The sequence below is a fragment of the Palaemon carinicauda genome, chromosome 38 (genome assembly GCF_036898095.1).
Source record: "Palaemon carinicauda isolate YSFRI2023 chromosome 38, ASM3689809v2, whole genome shotgun sequence".
NCBI classification, from domain to species: Eukaryota; Metazoa; Arthropoda; class Malacostraca; order Decapoda; family Palaemonidae; genus Palaemon; species Palaemon carinicauda.
In genome coordinates, this window is record NC_090762.1 from 64631157 (window position 1) to 64654531 (window position 23375).

Genomic DNA, 23375 nt, shown 5'->3' on the forward strand with positions numbered 1-23375 from the left:
CCGTGAGATTACTTATGGCAAAACTGCAAATGAATGAAATTTTACGTAATAGATTATACAGTTCTCTGTATTACGAATAACTGAATCCTCAAAGTTAGAACCTGCAAATTTTCAGGGCTGACTGTGCTGTAAAAAATAATGAAAGGGAAAAAGGTACTTTTCATAAACAGTAATGGTCACCATCCTGGAAAACCTCAACATAATGTTATCAATGCTACAGAATTTAAGTGTGAAAGTGAGCGTTATTTGTCGCTATTTTCCTTTTGTAATTACATATGTATATTATTGTATATTCTATAATCTCAAGTTCTTTGTTGATACAATACTGATCTGCTTTCAATACTGTGGCCATTGGAGTTGTAGCATCCTGCTTTTCTAGCTTTTTTTTTTTGCAGCTTGACTGATGATAATAATAATAACAGCTCCAGACATGACAATATCAAATAATTCCTTAGCAAGATAGCCTCCCTCTGTAATACCTTCCAAGATTTCTTGTTAGTTATTATCATTATTATTATTATTATTACTAGCTAAGCTACAACCCTAGTTAGAAAAGCAAGATGCTATAAGCCCAAGGGCTCCAACAGGGTAAAATAGCCCAGTGAGGAAAGGATATAAGGAAATAAATGAACAATATGAGGAGTAATGAACAAATAAAATAAAATATATTAAAAACAGTAACAACATTAAAACATCTTTCATATATAAACTATAAAAAGACTTATGTCAGCCTGTTCTACATGAAAACATTTGCTGCTAGTTTGAACTTTTGAAGTTCTACCGATTCAACTACCCGATTAGAAAGATCATTCCACAGCTTGGTCACAGCTGGAATAAAACTAATAGAATACTGTGTAGTATTGAGCCTCATGATGAAGGCCTGACTTTTAGAATTAACTGCATGAATAGTATTACAAACAGGATGGAACTGTCCTGGAAGATCTGTATGTAAAGGATGATCAGAATTATGAAAAATCTTATGTAACAGGCATAATAAACTAATTGAACGACAGTGGCAGAAATTAATATCTTGATCAGGAATAAGAAATTTAATAGATCGTAAGTTCCTGTCCAAAAAATTAAGATGAGATTCAGCAGCTGAAGACCAGACAGGAGAACAATACTCAAAACAAGATAGAATGAAAGAATTAAAACTCTTCTTCAGAATAGAGTGATCACTGAAAATCTCAAAAGACTTTCTTAATAAGCCAATTTTTTTTGCAATTGAAGAAGACAGACTTAATGTGTTTCTCACAAGTAAATTTGCTGTTGAAAATCACACCTAGAATGTTAAAAGTGTCATACAGTTAAAGAAACATTATTAATGCTGAGATCCGGATTTCGAGGAGCCACTGTCCTTGACCTACTTGCAGTCATACTTAGTGATTTTGTTTGGATTCAACTTCATGCCCCATAATTTGCACCATGCACTAATTTTAGCTAGATCTCTATTAGGAGATTCAGTAACCCCAGATCTACATTCAGGAGAGGGAATTGATGCAAAGAGTGTAGCATCTTCTGCATATGCAATAAGCTTGTTATCTAGGCGAAACCACATGCCATGTGTATATAGTATGAAAAGTAATGGGCCAAGAAAACTATGCCTGGGAACATAAGATATCACATTACTATACTCACTATGGGGCCCATCAATAACAACTCAGCGATCTATTACTTAGAAATTTAGTAATGATGCTAAGAAATGGTCCACCCACTCTCAACTGTTTTAGTATGAAAACAAGGACCTTATGATTAACACAGTCAAAGGCAGCACTAAAATCAAGGCCAATCATACGAAGTTCCTGACCACAATCAAGGGATTTCTGTACTGTATTGGAGATTGTAAGAGGGGCATCATATGCTCCAAAGCCTTTACAAAAACCAAATTGTATACTAGCGAACAGATGATTACCTGCAGCAAACCTGTTAAGATGTTTTGCCAAAAAACGTTCAAAAACTTTAGATAATATGGGAGTTATGGAAATTGGGCAGTAATCAGTTAGACTTGAGCTACCACAAACTCATTTACATAGTGGAGTAACATTACCAATTCTCCAACAAGTGCTAAAAGCTCCTCTTCTTGTTAACTAGCACAAAAGAACAGATAACTTTGGAGCTAAGAAATCTGCCATCTTTATAAAAAACAAAGGAAAAATACCATTTGAGTCTACACCTCCATAAGCATCAAGGTCCATCAAGAGCTTTGATTTCACATGATCGTAAAGCTAAATCAGTTAGCTTAGTCTCAGGAAAACAGGGAGGAGGAAGATCGAGTTTCTCATTACTCTACTTAATATCAAACACATCTGCCAAAAGGGTTGCCTTTTCCTTTGCACAATGAGCGACAGAGCCATCTGGTTTAAGTAAGGGAGGAATTGTTGCATCTACACCAAAGAGTGCAGATTTAAGGGTAGTTCACCACTTATGTTCTTGGGGTCTACCAAAAGGGGTTTCTTTTATGTTTAAATTGTATTCATTTTCAATTGAAGCATAAACTCTCTCAGCAAAAGCTTTAAGCTGAGTATAGTTATTTCAAGTCAAATCTGGTCTGTTACCCTTCTAAAGATGATAGACCTCCTGCTTCTCCAAATAAGTACGTCTACAATCATCATTGAACCGTGGTTTGTCCTTCACTTGGTACCTTAGCACACAAGGAGGAATATACCTATTAATTAGGTTGAATTAAATTCTCATTCAAAGGGACAATAGGATCAACACCATTATATAATTAAAACAAACTCAAACAAAAAAGATCACTCAAAATCACATTCCAGTCTGCTTGGGATTTCATATAAATCATACACTAGTATGATACAGCTGGGACAGGCTGCTCAGTCTTCACTATTAATGAAATCAAGGCATGATCAGATGTCCCAACTGGAGAGCCAACCTTACATAGTTATAATGCCAGAAGTGTCGGTGTAAACAAGGTCCAAGCTGTTACCAAACCTCTGAGTAGCGCCACTTACGATTCGTTCGCAGCCTGATTCAGAGGCAAAGTCTAAAGCTCTTAAGCCATGGCGATCGGTAGGAGAAACAGAATTTAACCACTCCCTATGGTGAGCATTGAAATCACCAATAAAGACAAAAGAAGCCTTTCTATCATTTTCTTGTATCATAGCCATATTGGTAAGAAGACAATCGAAGATAGAATCATCCATGTCTGGATTCCGGTAGATCGAACAAAAATATGAGTAGTTATGCCTGCCAGAAACTTTTCTTACCTGAATCTCATGACATCCACATTCATAGCAGGAATTATGAGAAGCAGGGTACTCAGTCCTAATATACACCGCCATTCCCCTGGCCCTAGTAATGGCATCCCATTTCAAAATTATTGGCTTCTTAAAACCAGTTATAATGAGCTCAAATGAGTACCTCATATTAGAAACCAAAGTTTCTGAGCACAAAAGAATATCATACTGTCTAGACGCAACTGTAAAGTCTTAAATATTTGCATGAAGACCACAAATATTTCAGTACAGTAGACGACATTGACGAAATCTAGGACGTACTGGTCTCGGATTTCGCTCAGTCTCCAGACAGCATAAGAATTAATGGTAATTAAAAAGATGCATCATACTTAACAACTAAATTAACAAGAATGATAACAAAAACAGTATGTACAGAAATATAAATAAAGTGATTGATGAAACCCATAGACTATAAAAAAAGTCAGAAAAACTGGTCAATATGGAGGAGCCGATACACCATGCAAGGCTAAATATCCTCCAGGATAGCCACAACAACTGAAGGGAGGACAGTAAGGGTGGTTTTGAAAAGAAAAAGAAACATAAGAAAAAAAGTCAACCTCTTGATAAACCACCAGGCATCCATGGCCCTTCTATTAAGCCTGGCTAATGCACTGTTTGAAAAAAAAAGGAAAAAAAAAAAAAAGTTAGAATAGTGTGCCCAAGTGTACCCTCAAGTAAGAGAACTCTAACCCAAAATAGTGGAAGGCCATGGTACAGAGGCTATAGCACTAACCAAAACTAGAGAACAATGGTTTGATTTTGTAGTGTCCTTCTCCTAGAAGAGCTGCCTACCATAGCTAACGACATCAATGACCTTAGATGTCAGGATGCCAGAAAACTTTAAGTCAATCAATCAATTACCATAGCTAAAGAGTCTCTTTTACCCTTACCAAGAGGAAAGTAGCCACCGAACAATTAAAGTACAGTGATTAGCCCCTTGAGTGAAGAATAATCATTTAGTAATCTCAGTGTTGTCAGGTGTATGAGGAAAGATGAGAATATGTAAAGAATCGGCCAGACTATTTGGTGTATGTGTAGGCAAAGGAAAAATTGAGCTGTAACCAGAGAGGAGGATTCAATGTCTTACTGTCTGGCCAGTCAAAGGATCCAATAACTCTCTAATAGTAGTATCGCTTGAAATGCTTTCATTGGTTGGGCGTCAGTATAGTTTTTATACAAAAATTAATTTTCAATAATGCTTTTACATGGTTTAGGGAAGAAGTCTCCATAGCCTAGAAGTCAGTCATTGTTAGGGCTATACTTTTACCAAGCCAGGTGGGTTGGAGGGGTCAGAGCTTTGCATGTAGTACTAATTTTTATTATAATATAATTGGCTGCTCTTCATTTAAGTGATATAACTAACTGTTCCAGTAACATCTTCAGCTCCAACTTGAGAAAATCATCTTGGTAAATTTTCATTTTTCTACCCTTCAGGTATAGTAACAAATTACTGCAATTGGCTCTAATAAGTTATAGATTTATATCAATAGAATGAAACTATATTCTGTATAAGCAAATTGTTTTTCTTCTCTATGTCTACAATGCTACATTAGAAAAGAAAACAATTTCAAGTCTGTATAAGCTTTTTGATGTTACATTTACAGGACAACTAAAGTGTGCTAAAGGTGATAAGGAAGCATGTGAATATTGGAAGAACTCTGTGTTGGAACAGTATAGCCTGCCAATAATATTACAGGTTAGTTATAGTAGATTGAATGTGGCTTGCTTAGAATTGCTTGTGATGCAACACCTTACCTTTCTTTTGGGATTAAAAGGAGTAGCTTTTTGGGATAACTCAACTTAAAACCTTACATAGTAGCTCTAAACTAAATTACCAGTAAAGCTTTCTTACCTCTTACCTGCTAATTTTTAACTTCTTACCTAGTCCAATTTCATTTTTGGATAAATGCCCTTGTTTGGTTATCATTTTTATTATGGCTGATCTTGAACATGAAGAAGGGTGTGGCTAGAAGGCATGCTTTGTAACTTGTAAAATTAGAGTAAGTGACGTGATTGAGCGAGGTGGAAGACTGACATGAATCTTGGTTCCTGGTTCTGCATTTAATATCAATAGACTCATGATCCTCATTGAACTTAAAAGATTTCATATACAGTAAATTCACTTTTATCTGAATTTTACTTGATTTAATCTCTGAAGAAACTGCACCGAGGAAAGGTTTTAAAAAGTAATACAAATTTCTTTGTGAACTTTGGTTAAAATTTGGTACCTATACCAATTTAGATATCCAGTACTGTATTTAGTTATCCTACGTTATACAGCACTATGCGGTCATAATTTTCTACCAAGACAGTTAGATTTTTGTTCATGAAATTGATTTTGTAATAAGAAATTGCATTTTTGTTGATAGGCTAGGCATATGATGCAGCCTGTCATTTTCTTTTATCAACTAACAATCCTCCTCACCAACCTAGGGCACCCCTCAACTACAATTGGAAACATTGGTGTATAATTATTTGTCCGGGATGAAATGTTTTGAAAAGAATCTTGCTAAAATTTATATTAGATTATAGTTTATTCAAAAACTTTGATAAATAAGGACAAATAAACAGTTGTTATTCTTTAGTTTTAGCTGACAACTTATTATATACATTAAGTAAACTTCATCTGTCTATAATGAAGTGCATTTGTTCCTACACAAATGCAAACTTTTTCTTTTCTTTAGATAGTAGTATGTCTTCAGAGAGCTGGAACAGTCATTGGAACTTTTAACAAATTAAGTGCAGTAGTTAGTAGGAAGTAGGTGGAAAGAGATACCTGCCTACTTGACTGTATCACATCACTTTTATCTTTAGCTGCAAAGTGTGAATTTACTCAATTTTGCTCTTTCCAACAATTGGATGCTTTCTTCACTTGTTTGGCTTTGTGTTTCTGACCGATTTTGCTTGATAACTGGAGTGCATTGAAGGTAAGGATGTGGTAAAGTGAAATTTGTTCCCATGAGAATACAAACTTTCTTTCTCATGTATTATGTACCTTTGAAGTGCAGGACTGTATACAGTTCCCCTTCTGAAGGGCAGGACTGTAAGGAGTTCCATTCTCGAATGGCAGTATTGTATATACAATAGTTTCATTCCTGAAGGACAAGACTGTTTGCAGTTTCTATCCTGAAGAGATCATGCTACTTGAGGAATTGCACTGCTGATACGAGAGACGATGAACTTTTGTTTTGGGCTTTACTCCTTTCACTTGGATTTTCCCTTCTTAAGAATGGAATTTTCAGTTTCAACCCAAGTGTTTGCTTTTTCCTTCGTTCTCAGTAGTGATCTTGGTCGTCTACTTGACAGTCTCCCTAGTTTGAACTTTGTGAAGTGACAATGTTCTCTCCCACCCCACTTATTTTGTAGAAGTTGTTGAGAAAGTGGGTGGTCACATAATAAGGCCCTTCACTTATGTCCTTTTGATTTAGTGATCAATCTTAATATTTTTGGGAGAAAATAACAGTTCTCTCTTGCTAGGTGCCTTTGAGATTGGTCAAGCCATTAAGTACAGAGGCCCGGGGAAGAATAGGGATTGCACTCCACTTTCCTCTTTTCTGTCGTGAAAATGGAAATTTTTACCTGGTCCTTAGCATGCTTCTCTGTTCATAGATCACTGCTAACCAGTACCTTCGGGGTCAGTTATAATTTTTACCAGGCAGGCTGATAAGGTTGTATCAGTCATGTTCTTCCTTGATCCTAGTGGTGCTTAGGTAGATTTTGATAGTTACTTCTCAATTTGCTTAGTTTTTTCTCGATACCTTTGGAGTCAATCCGTAGAAGTGAGACCGGTTTTACAGGTAGGTGTTTTACCGGCTCAGGTGAACAATCCTTCCTGGACCAATAGCCAACTCCTTAGATGATTGAGGGTAAGGATACTTTCCTTCCTCTTCGAAAGGAGAGAAGCTTGGAATGACTCATGGGATCAATCACAGACATCGGATGGATCCAGTCCCTGTTTAGAAGCCCCTGTGGCTTTTTCCTTAGAAAGAACTTCATTATTGGCACCTAGACTGAAAAATACTTGCAATGTTTCTACTTAAAAGTAGGGGAAGAAGACCAGCAGTCCAATCACAAAGTCTAGTGAGGCTCTGAGATATATCTTTTTAGAGAGAGAGAGAGAGAGAGAGAGAGAGAGAGAGTGTGTGTGTGTGTGTGTGTGTGTGTGTATTAAGAAGGATGAAGGGCTGTGCTCCTCTCCATTCCCTTTTTTTGGACACCAGAAGGACACCCGAGTTTCACTCCCTATAGATATTGCTGTATAAGAAAAAGAATAAGGTAAAGTTCTATTGGATTTGAAAGATAGAGAACCCATAAACACACGATGAAAGGAACCATCAATTGATCTTTCTCCTTCCTTGTGCGATTTGGATTTAAAATATGATCCTTGGTCTTCTTATGATCAATCTTCTTGTGGAGGTTGGGCTCGAAGATACAATTTTCCTAAGTTCACGCTACTGGGAACACGATCACTGGTCTTGTCGTAGCTCATGTAGCCCGGGGAGACGTTCCCACATGTACGTACAATAGGGAACCATGGATCGTCTTCATTCTCGTTGGAGGGATGAGACTTTTCACTCATACATCCAATTAGAGGGTACTTACAATTGAGTGAGTATATGATCCTCAATCTCTTCGTGATTAGTCTCCTCATGATTGATCTCCTTGTGACTCTCTTGTCAGAGGAAATTATTCCCACATGCTCACACAGAAGGAAACTCAATTACCTGTCAGTCATTCTATCTGCATGGTTCATTCATAAGCGATGACGAACAGGAACACCTAATCACAATGGCCTCAGCTCATACAATTTGTCATAGACATACAGTCAGGAACAATGTTCATCACCAGTTTAGCTTGACGTGCCCAATGCCGGGCCCATCTGTACATTCTTTCTGTTTTGATGGGCATGAGTGACTGGCCGATTCTGTATTTAATGGGGACCATTATTGCTTGTAATTCAGTCTATCGCCTTTTTCTTTTGGGTATATCCCTTGGGTTTGTTCTAGGCCTAGAGAATTGTATTGTAAGAGGAAGGAAATTCCCTCAAGAAGCACCAGGCCACATTCTGTGTGTTTGAGCACCTAGTTGATCCAGTTGCCAGGAAGTGTTACTCAGTGTCGTCCCCTCCTTGATCTCTTGAAGGTGCCAGTGATTACCTCCAGACAGTGAAAGAGACCGCTTACTTCCTGATCCATCATTTTCTTCTGTTTTGTGTTCTCAAATCTGATCTTGGACTTATTGATTGGTAATTCATGTAAAAGTAATGATCCCCACAGTTTGAGGGAGTTAGGCAACTTATGTGGTCTCAGCTTTTGTAAGTTCTAACTGTTTTTGAGGTTTTTAGAGTACAAACCTGGTTTCTATCATGACGGTTGGGTTGGTAGTTTGCTACCATTGATTGAATATTCATATAAAAGATACTAACTTTGGTTTAGCTGATCTAGGAATCTTTGTCTTTCATTTTGAATAAAGGCTCAGATGTTTTTCATTCTGATTTTGGCCACCATCTAGATGAGATATCATCCTGATATTTGACTCAAAGATGTCAGTGGTGTACTAGTTCTGTGTTGGACCACGACTCCTGTTTGTGTTGGAGAATTTGTCCTTCTCCAATTCCCAGCATGGACTTCTTTCAACTTCTTCCTCTGGAAAGGGCTGAGCTTTCCGTATTTCCATACCTCCAACCAGACAGGTTAGGAGAAAGAAAATGGGAGATTGAAACATATGTTGTCTCTTACTAACTGGAGAGGTTCCATGCATGCGTCCTTATCTCTCCATTCCCTGTCCTGATTGAGACTAGACTTGCCTATCCTGGTTCCTTCTTAGACATGTGACAGAGGGGGAATGATTTTATTTTTTTGAGCTAGAACTCTTGTATGGCCTTCTCCAGTCCTCTCTAGTTGGCTCTTTACAAGTCATCACAGGGACTGAGTATGAGTTCATTCCCCCCTTGGCTGAATTGGGACTTTTAAGCCTGTGTCCAGTTAGAGCTTTATCTCTATATTCAGCCTTGGGGAAGGAAGACTTCATGCTCTTGGTAACTTGAAGGGCTTGTAGTGTATCCATACCTTCAGTTATTTCAAAGCATCCCTTTCTTTCTTCAGGTGTTCATTTGTGTCGACCTAATTGCTAAGCTTGGGATGACTGGAATGTCTACGGAATATTTACATAAGAATTATTATTATTATTATTATTATTATAATTATTATTATTATTATTATTATTATAATTATTATTATTATTATTATAATTATTATTATTATTATTATTATTATTATTATTATTATTATTATTATTATTACTATCTAGGATAAAACCATACATGGAAAAGCAGGATGCTATAAGCCCAAGGACTTCAACAGGGAAAAATAGCTTAGTGAGGAAACAAAATAGAGAATAAACAAACTTCAAGAGAAGTAATGAACAATTACTATAAGATATTTTAAGAAGAGTAAGAAGATTAAAATAGATCTTTCATATCTGAAATATAAAGAGAGTTTTATGTCAGCCTATTCAGCATAAAAACATTTCCTGTCAGTTTGAACTTTTAAAGTTCCACCAATTCAACTTCAGTCATACCTCTCTTCACGATGCGAAGATTTTTCTGACTCACATTGCAAAAAATGCTTCATGATAAGAAAAGAGATTTGCCAGCCAGGCCGAGAATAAGAAAGTCACCCATTAAAAATATGAGCTGTTGAAGAAAACAGGTTAATTATACAATAGAAAATGTCTCTCTATATAAGGTAACTAGAATAGTACAGTACATATGAGTCTGTATATTTTGTATATGTACAGTATTGTACTGTATGTATTGAATTATTTTCTATTATTGCATAATGTTTTAATAACTACTTAATTTGCAGGTACTGTATTAACAGTTAGTTTAGTTATACTGAATGGTTCAAATGTATTTGGCTGTACAGTATTTCATTGTAGTTATACTGTAACTTTATTATAAAATTTAATGTGGTGTTTTTGTAGGGTTTGGAACGAATTAGGTGATTTACATGTAAAATGTGACTCGTAACACAAAATTTTCTCAAAACCAAGCCCACTCCAGAATAAATGAATTTCGTGTTGTGAGGCATTACTGTACTGGTTAGGAAGATCATTCCACAATTAGGTCATAGCTTGAATAAAACTTATAGAATACTGTGTAATATTGAGCCTTATGATGGAGAAGTCATGACTATTAGAATTAATTGCATACCTAGTACAATATTACAAGCAGGATAGTACTTTTAGGGAAAACTGAATGCAAAGGATGATCAGTTATGACCAATCCATAAAGAACTAACGGAACGACAGTGCCAAAAATCATTACTGTACCTAGATTAGGAATAAAAAATTTAATAGACTGCAAGTTCTTGTTAAGATGAGATTCAGTAGCTGAAGACCAGACGGGAACAATAGTGAAACCTCTAGATACAAAAGTTTTGGTAAAGGAAGAAATCATTTTATGAAATGAGATAGGAAGATTTTTTTGCCTTACGTGTATATTAGAAAAAAATATTCAGGATACAAAACGAAATTCGTACGACCGGCGGAAATTTGAAAATTTGCGCGCCGCATGTCTGTTCTTCCTTAAATTCGCCACCAACATCCTGCTCTTCTATTGGTCCACATCTTTCCCATCATGCATCTGGTAGCATTCCTCGACCATTTCATTTCAGCATTCGATATCGTTCAGATTGAATTCGCATTGGTGATTTTGATTTTGTACTTATAGTTTTCGTGTTGCTTTATTCAACCCGTAATTCTATAGCCATGGGTCCTCAGAATATTTTTTGATGTTCAAGGAAAGAATAAAAGTATGCTTTCAATGGAGACAAAGCTGGAGATAGTCAAGAAGTATGAGGGTGGCATACGGTTGAGCGTGATTGCTAAGTATGGCTGAAGTCCATTTACAATAGACAGCATCCTTAAACAGAAGGAAGCCATTAAAGCAGAAACACCTTCTAAGGGCGTGACTGTCTTATCTAGTAAGAGGAGCCACGTTTATGATGAGATGGAGAGACTATGCTGGGGACATGATCACTGAGATGGTAATCTGCCACAAGGCTAGTGCCATTTTTGGTGATGTGTATTCTTAGGGCGAAGACAACGGAGGAGAAGGGACATCGCAGCATGTACCCCCAGAGTTCAAGGCCTCATGCTATGGTTTGAAAAATTCAAGAGACGGACTGGCGTTCATTTGGTGGTGTGGCATGGGGAGGCTGCCTGCTTGGACACAAAAGCGGTAGAAGACTAAATTTTTCAGGAAGTCTTCAGCTGTGACGAAACTGGGTTCATTTGGAAAAAAAGGCCTCATCAGACCTATATCATGGCATAAGAGAAGAAACTGCCGGGGCATAAGCCTATGAGAGATAGGCTTACCCTTGCACTTGTAAGGTTAAGCCCGTACTGGTGTACCATTCGGAGAGTCCTCGAGTCTTTAGGTCCCACAAAGTGCTCAAGGAAAATCTTCCGGTGATGTGGAGCTAATCTGAAAGCCTGTGTAACGAGACCATTTTTCGTAGAGTGGGTAAACCTCTGTTTTGGTCCGACTGTTAAAGATTATCTGGAAGAGAACCACTTCCCTCTTAAATGTCTGCTGTTGTTGGACAATGCCCCTGCTCACCCTCCTAGCCTCAAGGATGATATTCTCCTAAAATATTCCTTTATCAAGGTTCTTTTCCTTCCCCCTAACACCGCCCCTCTCCAACCCATGGAATTTCAAGAAGCGCTTTACAAAACATCTTCAAAATCACTGAAAGCACAAACCTCACCCCTCATAAATTTTGAACGCAGCATTTTGATACTGTACAGTATTGTAGTATGCCTCAGACTCATCGATCAAGCTTGGCAGGAGGTTTTGGGGTGCACCTTGCACTCTTTGTGGAAGAAGCTTTAGCATGGAGCCATCTTCGCAAAAGACTTTGAGAGATTCGATATAGATTCTATCTGAAGGTGAAGCCAAAACATTGACCATTTTGAACCTGTTCCACAATTGAAAAGTTGAGGAAATCTTTTCATTCAGAAAGTCCTTGGTGCTGGGTATCGATGAGGATGACATTAATGAGCTTCTCGAGGGGCACCAAGAGGAGCCTACAACAGATGACATGAAAGAGTTGGAGGCCATGCAACTGAACGTCGTTCAGGAACAGTTTTTTGGCAGCGAAAAGGATAATGACAGAGATACAATTAAGACAACAGCAGTAATTAAAGAGATGCTATCTTTGTATCATAATTTGGAAGACTTCATAGAAAAGAAACACCCCGAAAAGATTCACGCAGGTCGTCGTCTTGTACAGGTTAATGACATTTGCCCGAGTCATTTCAGGAACATTCCTATTCTTACTGTGGTGCCCATCAGCAACAACTGTGAGGATCATTACTTTTACATGAATTACCAATCAATAAGTCCAAGATCAGATTTGAGAACACAAAACAGAAGAAAATGATGGATCAGGAAGTAAGCGGTCTCTTTCACTGTTTGGAGGTAATCACTGGCACCTTCAAAAGATCAAGGAGGGGACGACACTGAGTAACACTTCCAGGCATTTGGATCAACTAGGTGCTCAAACACACAGAATGTGGCCTGGTGCTTCTTGAGGGAATTTCCTTCCTCTTAAAATACAATTCCCTGGGCCTAGAACAAACCCAGGGATATACCCATAAGAGAAAGGTGACAGACTGAATTACAAGCAATAATGGTCCCCATCAAATACAGAATCGGCCTGTCACTCATGCCCATCAAAACAGAAAAAATGTACAGATGGGCCCGGCATTGGGCACGTCAAGCTAAACTGGTGATGAACATTGTTCCTGACTGTATGTATATGACAAATTGTATGAGCTGAGACCATTGTGATTAGGTGTTCCTGTTCGTCATCGCTTATGAATGAACCATGCAGATAGAATGACTGACAGGTAATTGAGTTTCCTTCTGTGTGAGCATGTGGGAATAATTTCCTCTGACAAGAGAGTCACAAGGAGACCAATTACTCCCTTGTTCCTCCCCCACTCCCTTGTTCCTCCCACACTCCCTTGTTCCTCCCCCACTCCCTTGCTCCTCCTATACTCCCTTGCTCCTCCCCCACTCCCTTTTTCCTTCCCCACTCCCTTGCTCCTCCCACACTCCCTTGTTCCTCCCCACTCCTTTGCTCCTCCCACACTCCCTTGTTCCTCCCCCACTCCCTTGCTCCTCCCACACTCCCTTGTTCCTCCCCCACTCCCTTGCTCCTCCCACACTCCCTTGTTCCTCCCACATTACTCACACTCCTCTCCCATCTCTTGCTACTCCCACTCCTCTCCCCTCTCTTGCTCCTCCCACTCCTTTCCTCTCCCCTCCCTTGCTCCTCCCACACTCCCCACACTTTTCTCTCCTCTTGCTCCTCCCACTCTCCCTTGTTTCTCCCACTCTCCCTTGTTCCTCTCACACTCCTCACACAACTCTCCCCTCCCTTGCTCCTCCCACACTCCCTTTTCCTCCCATACTCCTTACACTCCTCTCCCTCCCTTGCTCTCCTCCCACACTTCTCTCCATTTCCTTTCTTCTCCCACACTCCTCTCCATTTCCTTGCTTCTCCCACACTCCTCTCCATTTCCTTGGTTCTCCTACACTCCCCTCTCTTTTCTGCTTTCCCTTACTCCTCCCACACTTTTCTCCCCTCCCTTGCTCTTTCCACACTCCTCTCCCCTCCCTTGCTCTTCCCACACTTTTCTCCCCTCCCTTGCTCTTTCCACATTCCTCTCCCCTCCCTTGCTCTTTCCACATTCCTCTCCCCTCCCTTGCTCCTCCTATACTTCTCTCCCCTCCCTTGCTCTTTCCAAACTTTTCTCCCCTCCCTTGCTCTTTCCACACTCCTCTCCCCTCCCTTGATCTTTCCACACTTCTCTCCCCTCCCTTGCTCTTTCAGCACTCCTCTCCCCTCCCTTGCTCCTCCCACACTTCTCTCCCCTCCCTTGCTCTTTCCACACTCCTCTCCCCTCCCTTGCTCTTTTCACACTTTTCTCCCCTCCCTTGCTCTTTCCACACTCCTCTCCCTTCCCTTGCTCCTCCCACACTCCTCTCCCCTCCCTTGCTCCCCCCACACTCCTCTCCCATCCCTTGCTCTTTCCACACTCCTCTCCCCTCCCTAGCTCTTTCCACACTTTTCTCCACTCCCTTGCTCCTCCCACACTCCCTTGTTCCTCCCACACTCCTAATACTCCTCTCCCCTCCCTAGCTCCTCCTACACTACTCTCCCCTTCCTTGCTCCTCCGACACTCCGCCCACTTTTCTCCCCTCCCTTGTTCTTCCCACACTCCCTTGTTTCTCCCACACTCCTAACACTCCTTTCCCCTCCCTAGCTCCTCCCACACTACTCTCCCCTTCCTTGCTCCTCCGACACTCCTCCCACTTTTCTCCCATCCTTTGCTCCTCCTACACTCTCTTGATCCTCCCACACTCCCTTGTTCCTCCCACACTACTACACTCCTCTCCCCTCCCTAGCTCCTCCCACACTACTCTCCCCTTCCTAGCTCCTCTGACACTTCTCCCACTTTTCTCCCCTCCCTTGCTCCTCCCACACTCCCTTGTTCCTCCCACACTCCCTTGTTCCTCCCACACTCCTTTGCTCCTCCCACACTCCTCTCCCCTCCCTAGCTCCTCCCACACTACTCTCCCCTTCCTAGCTCCTCTGATACTCATCCCACTTTTCTCCCCTCCCTTGCTCCTCCCACACTTCCTTGTTCCTCCCACACTCCCTTGTTCCTCCCACACTCTTAACACCTCTCCCCTTCCTAGTTCCTCCAACACTCTCACTTTTCTCCCCTCCCTTGCTCCTCCCACACTCCCTTGTTCCTCCCACACTCCCTTGTTCCTCCCACACTCTTAACACCTCTCCCCTTCCTAGCTCCTTCAACACTCTCACTTTTCTCCCCTCCCTTGTTCCTCCCACACTCCTAACACTCCTCTCCCCTCCCTAGCTCCTCCCACACTCTCACTTTTCTCCTCTCCCTTGCTCCTCCCACACTCCCTTGTTCCTCCCACACTCCCTTGTTCCTCCCACACTCTTAACACCTCTCCCCTTCCTAGCTCCTCCAACACTCTCACTTTTCTCCCCTCCCTTGTTCCTCCCAAACTCCCTTGTTCCTCCCACACTCCTAACACTCCTCTCCCCTCCCTAGCTCCTCCAACACTCTCACTTTTCTCCTCTCCCTTGCTCCTCCCACACTCCCTTGTTCCTCCCACACTCCTAACACTCCTCTCCCCTCCCTAGCTCCTCCCACACTCTCACTTTTCTCCTCTCCCTTGCTCCTCCCACACCTCCTTGTTCCTCCCACACTCCCTTGTTCCTCCCACACTCTTAACACCTCTCCCCTTCCTAGCTCCTCCAACACTCTCACTTTTCTCCCCTCCCTTGTTCCTCCCACACTCCTAACACTCCTCTCCCCTCCCTAGCTCCTCCCACACTCTCACTTTTCTCCTCTCCCTTGCTCCTCCCACACTCCCTTGCTCCTCCCACACTCCCTTGTTCCTCCCACTCTTAACACCTCTCCCCTTCCTAGCTCCTCCAACAATCTCACTTTTCTCCCCTCCCTTGTTCCTCCCACACTCCCTTGTTCCTCTCACACTCCCTTGTTCCTCCCACACTCCTAACATTCCTCTCCCCTCCCTAGCTCCTCCCACACTGCTCTCCCCTTCCTAGCTCCTCTGACACTCCTCCCACTTTTCTCTCCTCCCTTGTTCCTCCCACACTCTTAACACTCCTCTCCCCTCCCTAGCTCCTCCCACACTCTCACTTTTCTCCTCTCCCTTGCTCCTCCCACACTCCCTTGTTCCTCCCACACTCCCTTGTTCCTCCCACACTCCCTTGTTCCTCCCACACTCCTAACACTCCTCTCCACTCCCTAGCTCCTCCCACACTGCTCTCCCCTTCCTAGCTCCTCCCTTGCTCCTCCCACACTCCTCTCCCCTCCCTTGCTCCTCCCACACTCATCTCCCATCCCTTGCTCTTTCCACACTCCTCTCCCCTCCCTTGCTCTTTCCACACTTTTCTCCCCTCCCTTGCTCCTCCCACACTCCCTTGTTCCTCCCACACTCCTAATACTCCTCTCCCCTCCCTAGCTCCTCCTACACTACTCTCCCCTTCCTTGCTCCTCCGACACTCCGCCCACTTTTCTCCCCTCCCTTGTTCTTCCCACACTCCTAACACTCCTTTCCCCTCCCTAGCTCCTCCCACACTACTCTCCCCTTCCTTGCTCCTCCGACACTCCTCCCACTTTTCTCCCATCCTTTGCTCCTCCTACACTCCCTTGATCCTCCCACACTCCCGTGTTCCTCCCACACTACTACACTCCTCTCCCCTCCCTAGCTCCTCCCACACTACTCTCCCCTTCCTAGCTCTTCTGACACTCCTCTCACTTTTCTCCCCTCCCTTGCTCCTCCCACACTCCCTTGTTCCTCCCACACTCCTTTGTTCCTCCCACACTCCTCTCCCCTCCCTAGATCCTCCCACACTCCTCTCCCCTTCCTAGCTCCTCCGATACTCATCCCACTTTTCTCCCCTCCCTTGCTCCTCCCACACTTCCTTGTTCCTCCCACACTCCCTTGTTCCTCCCACACTCTTAACACCTCTCCCCTTCCTAGCTCCTCCAACACTCACTTTTCTCCCCTCCCTTGCTCCTCCCACACTCCCTTGTTCCTCCCACACTCCCTTGTTCCTCTCACACTCTTAACACCTCTCCCCTTCCTAGCTCCTCCAACACTCTCACTTTTCTCCCCTCCCTTGTTCCTCCCACACTCCCTTGTTCCTCCCACACTCCCTTGTTCCTCCCACACTCCCTTGTTCCTCCCACACTCCTAACACTCCTCTCCCCTCCCTAGCTCCTCCCACACTCTCACTTTTCTCCTCTCCCTTGCTCCTCCCACACTCCCTTGTTCCTCCCACACTCCCTTGTTCCTCCCACACTCTTAACACCTCTCCCCTTCCTAGCTCCTCCAACACTCTCACTTTTCTCCCCTCCCTTGTTCCTCCCACACTCCCTTGTTCCTCCCACACTCCTAACACTCCTCTCCCCTCCCTAGCTCCTCCAACACTCTCACTTTTCTCCTCTCCCTTGCTCCTCCCACACTCCCTTGTTCCTCCCACACTCCCTTGTTCCTCCCACACTCTTAACACCTCTCCCCTTCCTAGCTCCTCCAACACTCTCACTTTTCTCCTCTCCCTTGCTCCTCCCACACTCCCTTGTTCCTCCCACACTCCCTTGTTCCTCCCACACTCTTAACACCTCTCCCCTTCCTAGCTCCTCCAACACTCTCACTTTTCTCCCCTCCCTTGTTCCTCCCACACTCCCTTGTTCCTCTCACACTCCCTTGTTCCTCCCACACTCCCTTGTTCCTCTCACACTCCCTTGTTCCTCCCACACTCCCTTGTTCCTCTCACACTCCCTTGTTCCTCCCACACTCCTATCACTCCTCTACCCTCCCTAGCTCCTCCCACACTGCTCTCCCCTTCCTAGCTCCTCTGACACTCCTCCCACTTTTCTCTCCTCCCTTGTTCCTCCCACACTCTTAACACTCCTCTCCCCTCCCTAGCTCCTCCCGCACTACTCTCCCCTCCCTAGCTCCTCCCGCACTACTCTCCCCTTCCTAGCTCCTCCGATACTCATCCCACTTTTCTCCCCTCTCTTGCTCCTCCCACACTTCCTTGTTCCTCCCACACTCCCTTGTTCCTCCCACACTCCTAACACTGCTCTCCCCTCCCTAGCTCCTCCCACACTCTCACTTTTCTCCTCTCCCTTGCCCCTCCCACACTCCCTTGTTGTTCCCACACTCCCTTGTTCCTCCCACACTCCTAACACTCCTCTCCCCTCCCTAGCTCCTCCCACACACTCACTTTTCTCCTCTCCCTTGGTCCTCCCACACTCCCTTGTTCCTCCCACACTCTTAACACCTCTCCCCTTCCTAGCTCCTCCAACACTATCACTTTTCTCCCCTCCCTTGTTCCTCCCACACTCCCTTGTTCCTCTCACACTCCCTTGTTCCTCCCACACTCCCTTGTTCGTCTCACACTCCCTTGTTCCTCCCACACTCCTAACACTCCTCTCCCCTCCCTAGCTCCTCCCACACTGCTCTCCCCTTCCTAGCTCCTCTGACACTCCTCCCACTTTTCTCTCCTCCCTTGTTCCTCCCACACTCTTAACACTCCTCTCCCCTCCCTAGCTCCTCCCGCACTACTCTCCCCTTCCTAGCTCCTCCGATACTCATCCCACTTTTCTCCCCTCCCTTGCTCCTCCCACACTCCCTTGTTCCTCCCACACTCCTAACACTGCTCTCCCCTCCCTAGCTCCTCCCCCACACTCACTTTTCTCCTTTCCCTTGCTCCTCCCACATTCCCTTGTTCCTCCCACAATCCGTTGTTCCTCCCACACTCTTAACACTCCTCTCCCCTCCCTAGCTCCTCCCACATTGCTCTCCCCTTCCTAGTTCCTCCGACACTCCTCCCACTTTTCTCTCCTCCCTTGCTCCTCCCACACTCCTCTCCCCTCCCTTGCTCCTCCCACACTCCTCTCCCATCCCTTGCTCTTTCCACACTCCTCTCCCCTCCCTTGCTCTTTCCACACTTTTCTCCCCTCCCTTGCTCCTCCCACACTCCCTTATTCCTCCCACACTCCTATTACTCCTCTCCCCTCCCTAGCTCCTCCTACACTACTCTCCCCTTCCTTGCTTCTCCGACACTCCGCCCACTTTTCTTCCCTCCCTTGTTCTTTCCACACTCCCTTGTTCCTCCCACACTCCTAACACTCCTTTCCCCTCCCTAGCTCCTCCCACACTACTCTCCCCTTCCTTGCTCCTCCGACACTCCTCCCACTTTTCTCCCATCCTTTGCTCCTCCTACACTCCCTTGATCCTCCCACACTCCCTTGTTCCTCCTACACTACTACACTCTTCTCCCCTCCCTAGCTCCTCCCACACTACTCTCCCCTTCCTAGCTCCTCTGACACTCCTCCCACTTTTCTCCCCTCCCTTGCTCCTCCCACACTTCCTTGTTCCTCCCACACTCCCTTATTCCTCCCACACTCTTAACACCTCTCCCCTTCCTATCTCCTCCAACACTCTCACTTTTCTCCCCTCCCTTGCTCCTCCCACACTCCCTTGTTCCTCCCACACTCCCTTGTTCCTCCCACACTCTTAACACCTCTCCCCTTCCTAGCTCCTCCAATACTCTCACTTTTCTCCCCTCCCTTGCTCCACCCACACTCCCTTGTTCCTCCCAAACTCCCTTGTTCCTCCCACACTCTTAACACCTTTCCCCTTCCTAGCTCCTCCAACACTCTCACTTTTCTCCCCTCCCTTGTTCCTCCCACACTCCCTTGTTGCTCCCACACTCCTAACACTCCTCTCCCCTCCCTAGCTCCTCCCACACTCTCACTTTTCTCCTCTCCCTTGCTCCACCCACACTCCCTTGTTCCTCCCAAACTCCCTTGTTCCTCCCACACTCTTAACACCTTTCCCCTTCCTAGCTCCTCCAACACTCTCACTTTTCTCCCCTCCCTTGTTCCTCCCACACTCCCTTGTTGCTCCCACACTCCTAACACTCCTCTCCCCTCCCTAGCTCCTCCAACACTCTCACTTTTTTCCTCTCCCTTGCTCCTCTCACACTCCCTTGTTCCTCCCACACTCCCTTGTTCCTCCCACACTCTAAACACCTCTCCCCTTCCTAGCTCCTCCAACACTCTCACTTTTCTCCCCTCCCTTGTTCCTCCCACACTTCCTTGTTCCTCCCACACTCCCTTGTTCCTCCCACACTCTTAACACCTCTCCCCTTCCTAGCTCCTCCAACACACTCACTTTTCTCCCCTCCCTTGCTCCTCCCACACTCCCTTGTTCCTCCCACACTCCCTTGTTCCTCCCACACTCTTAACACCTCTCCCCTTCCTAGCTCCTCCAACACTCTCACTTTTCTCCCCTCCTTTGTTCCTCCCACACTCCTAACACTCCTCTCCCCTCCCTAGCTCCTCCCACACTCTCACTTTTCTCCTCTCCCTTGCTCCTCCCACACTCCCTTGTTCCTCCCACACTCCCTTGTTCCTCCCACACTCTTAACACTCCTCTCCCCTCCCTAGCTCCTCCCACACTCTCACTTTTCTCCTCTCCCTTGCTCCTCTCACACTCCCTTGTTCCTCCCACACTCCCTTGTTCCTCCCACACTCCTAACACTCCTCTCCCCTCCCTAGCTCCTCCCACACTCTCACTTTTCTCCTCTCCCTTGCTCCTCCCACACTCCCTTGTTCCTCCCACACTCCCTTGTTCCTCCCACACTCCCTTGTTCCTCCCACACTCTTAACACCTCTCCCCTTCCTAGCTCCTCCAACACTCTCACTTTTTTCCCCTCCCTTGTTCCTCCCACACTCCCTTGTTCCTCCCACACTCCTAACACTCCTCTCCCCTCCCTAGCTCCTCTACCACTCTCACTTTTCTCCTCTCCCTTGCTCCTCCCACACTCCCTTGTTCCTCCCACACTCCCTTGTTCCTCCCACACTCTAAACACCTCTCCCCTTCCTAGCTCCTCCAACACTCTCACTTTTCTCCCCTCCCTTGTTCCTCCCACACTCCCTTGTTCCTCCCACACTCCTAACACTCCTCTCCCATCCCTAGCTCCTCCCACACTCACTTTTCTCCTCTCCCTTGCTCCTCCCACACTCCCTTGTTCCTCCCACACTCCCTTGTTCCTCCCACTTTCTTAACACCTCTCCCCTTCCTAGCTCCTCCAACACTCACTTTTCTCCCCTCCCTTGTTCCTCCCACACTCCCTTGTTCCTCTCACACTCCCTTGTTCCTCCCACACTCCCTTGTTCCTCTCACACTCCCTTGTTCCTCCCACACTCCTAACACTCCTCTCCCCTCCCTAGCTCCTCCCGCACTACTCTCCCCTTCCTAGCTCCTCCGATACTCATCCCACTTTTCTCCCCTCCCTTGCTCCTCCCACACTTCCTTGTTCCTCCCACACTCCCTTGTTCCTCCCACACTCCTAACACTGCTCTCCCCTCCCTAGCTCCTCCCACACTCTCACTTTTCTCCTCTCCCCTGCTCCTCCCACACTCCCTTGTTGTTCCCACACTCCCTTGTTCCTCCCACACTCCCTTGTTCCTCCCACACTCCTAATACTCCTCTCCCCTCCCTAGCTCCTCCCACACTCTCACTTTTCTCCTCTCCCTTGCTCCTCCCCCACTCCCTTGTTCCTCCCACACTCCCTTGTTCCTCCCACACTCTTAACACCTCTCCCCTTCCTAGCTCCTCCAGGACTCTCACTTTTCTCCCCTCCCTTGTTCCTCCCACACTCCCCTGTTCCTCTCACACTCCCTTGTTCCTCCCACACTCCTTTGTTCCTCTCACACTCCCTTGTTCCTCCCACACTCCTAACACTCCTCTCCCCTCCCTAGCTCCTCCCCCACTGCTCTCCCCTTCCTAGCTCCTCTGACACTCCTCCCACTTTTCTCTCCTCCCTTGTTCCTCCCACACTCTTAACACTCCTCTCCCCTCCCTAGCTCCTCCCGCACTACTCTCCCCTTCCTAGCTCCTCCGATACTCATCCCACTTTTCTCCCCTCCCTTTCTCCTCCCACATTTCCTTGTTCCTCCCACACTCCCTTGTTCCTCCCACACTCCTAACACTGCTCTCCCCTCCCTAGCTCCTCCCCCACACTCACTTTTCTCCTCTCCCTTGCTCCTACCACACTCCCTTGTTCCTCCCACACTCCCTTGTTCCTCCCACACTCCTTTGTTCCTCCCACACTCCTTTGTTCCTCCCACACTCCTCTCCCCTCCCTAGCTCCTCCCACACTGCTCTCCCCTTCCTAGCTCCTCCGACACTCCTCCCACTTTTCTCTCCTCCCTTGCTCCTCCCACACTCCTCTCCCCTCCCTTGCTCCTCCCACACTCCTCTCCCATCCCTTGCTCTTTCCACACTCCTCTCCCCTTCCTTGCTCTTTCCACACTTTTCTCCCCTCCCTTGCTCCTCCCACACTCCCTTGTTCCTCCCACACTCCTAATACTCCTCTCCCCTCCCTAGCTCCTCCTACACTACTCTCCCCTTCCTTGCTCCTCCGACACTCCGCCCACTTTTCTCCCCTCCCTTGTTCTTCCCACACTCCCTTGTTCCTCCCACACTCCTAATACTCCTCTCCCCTCCCTAGCTCCTCCTACACTACTCTCCCCTTCCTTGCTCCTCCGACACTCCGCCCACTTTTCTCCCCTCCCTTGTTCTTCCCACACTCCCTTGTTCCTCCCACACTCCTAACACTCCTTTCCCCTCCCTAGCTCCTCCCACACTACTCTCCCCTTCCATGCTCCTCCGACACTCCTCCCACTTTTCTCCCATCCTTTGCTCCTCTTACACTCCCTTGATCCTCCCACACTCCCTTGTTCCTCCCACACTACTACACTCCTCTCCCCTCCCTTGCTCCTCCCACACTCCCTAGTTCCTCCCACACTCCCTTGTTCCTCCCACACTCCTTTGTTCCTCCCACACTCCTCTCCCCTCCCTAGCTCCTCCCACACTACTCCCCCCTTCCTAGCTCCTCCGATACTCATCCCACTTTTCTCCCCTCCCTTGCTCCTCCCACACTTCCTTGTTCCTCCCACACTCCCTTGTTCCTCCCACACTCTTAACACCTCTCCCCTTCCTAGCTCCTCCAACACACTCACTTTTCTCCCCTCCCTTGCTCCTCCCACACTCCCTTGTTCCTCCCACACTCCCTTGTTCCTCCCACACTCTTAACACCTCTCCCCTTCCTAGCTCCTCCAACACTCTCACTTTTCTCCCCTCCTTTGTTCCTCCCACACTCCTAACACTCCTCTCCCCTCCCTAGCTCCTCCCACACTCTCACTTTTCTCCTCTCCCTTGCTCCTCCCACACTCCCTTGTTCCTCCCACACTCCCTTGTTCCTCCCACACTCTTAACACTCCTCTCCCCTCCCTAGCTCCTCCCACACTCTCACTTTTCTCCTCTCCCTTGCTCCTCTCACACTCCCTTGTTCCTCCCACACTCCCTTGTTCCTCCCACACTCCTAACACTCCTCTCCCCTCCCTAGCTCCTCCCACACTCTCACTTTTCTCCTCTCCCTTGCTCCTCCCACACTCCCTTGTTCC

General features: G+C 45.8%; 1 protein-coding gene across 1 annotated transcript in view; it reads left to right on the forward strand.

Annotated features, from left to right (window-relative positions):
- Positions 1-23375, forward strand: part of PGAP5 (Per1-like protein PGAP5) — a 170531-nt gene that overhangs the window by 123604 nt on the left and 23552 nt on the right. Inside the window, exon 7 of the mRNA XM_068362323.1 lies at positions 4859-4950. Coding sequence (XP_068218424.1) covers positions 4859-4950 — 92 coding nt within the window. The remainder of the gene's footprint in view (positions 1-4858; positions 4951-23375) is intronic.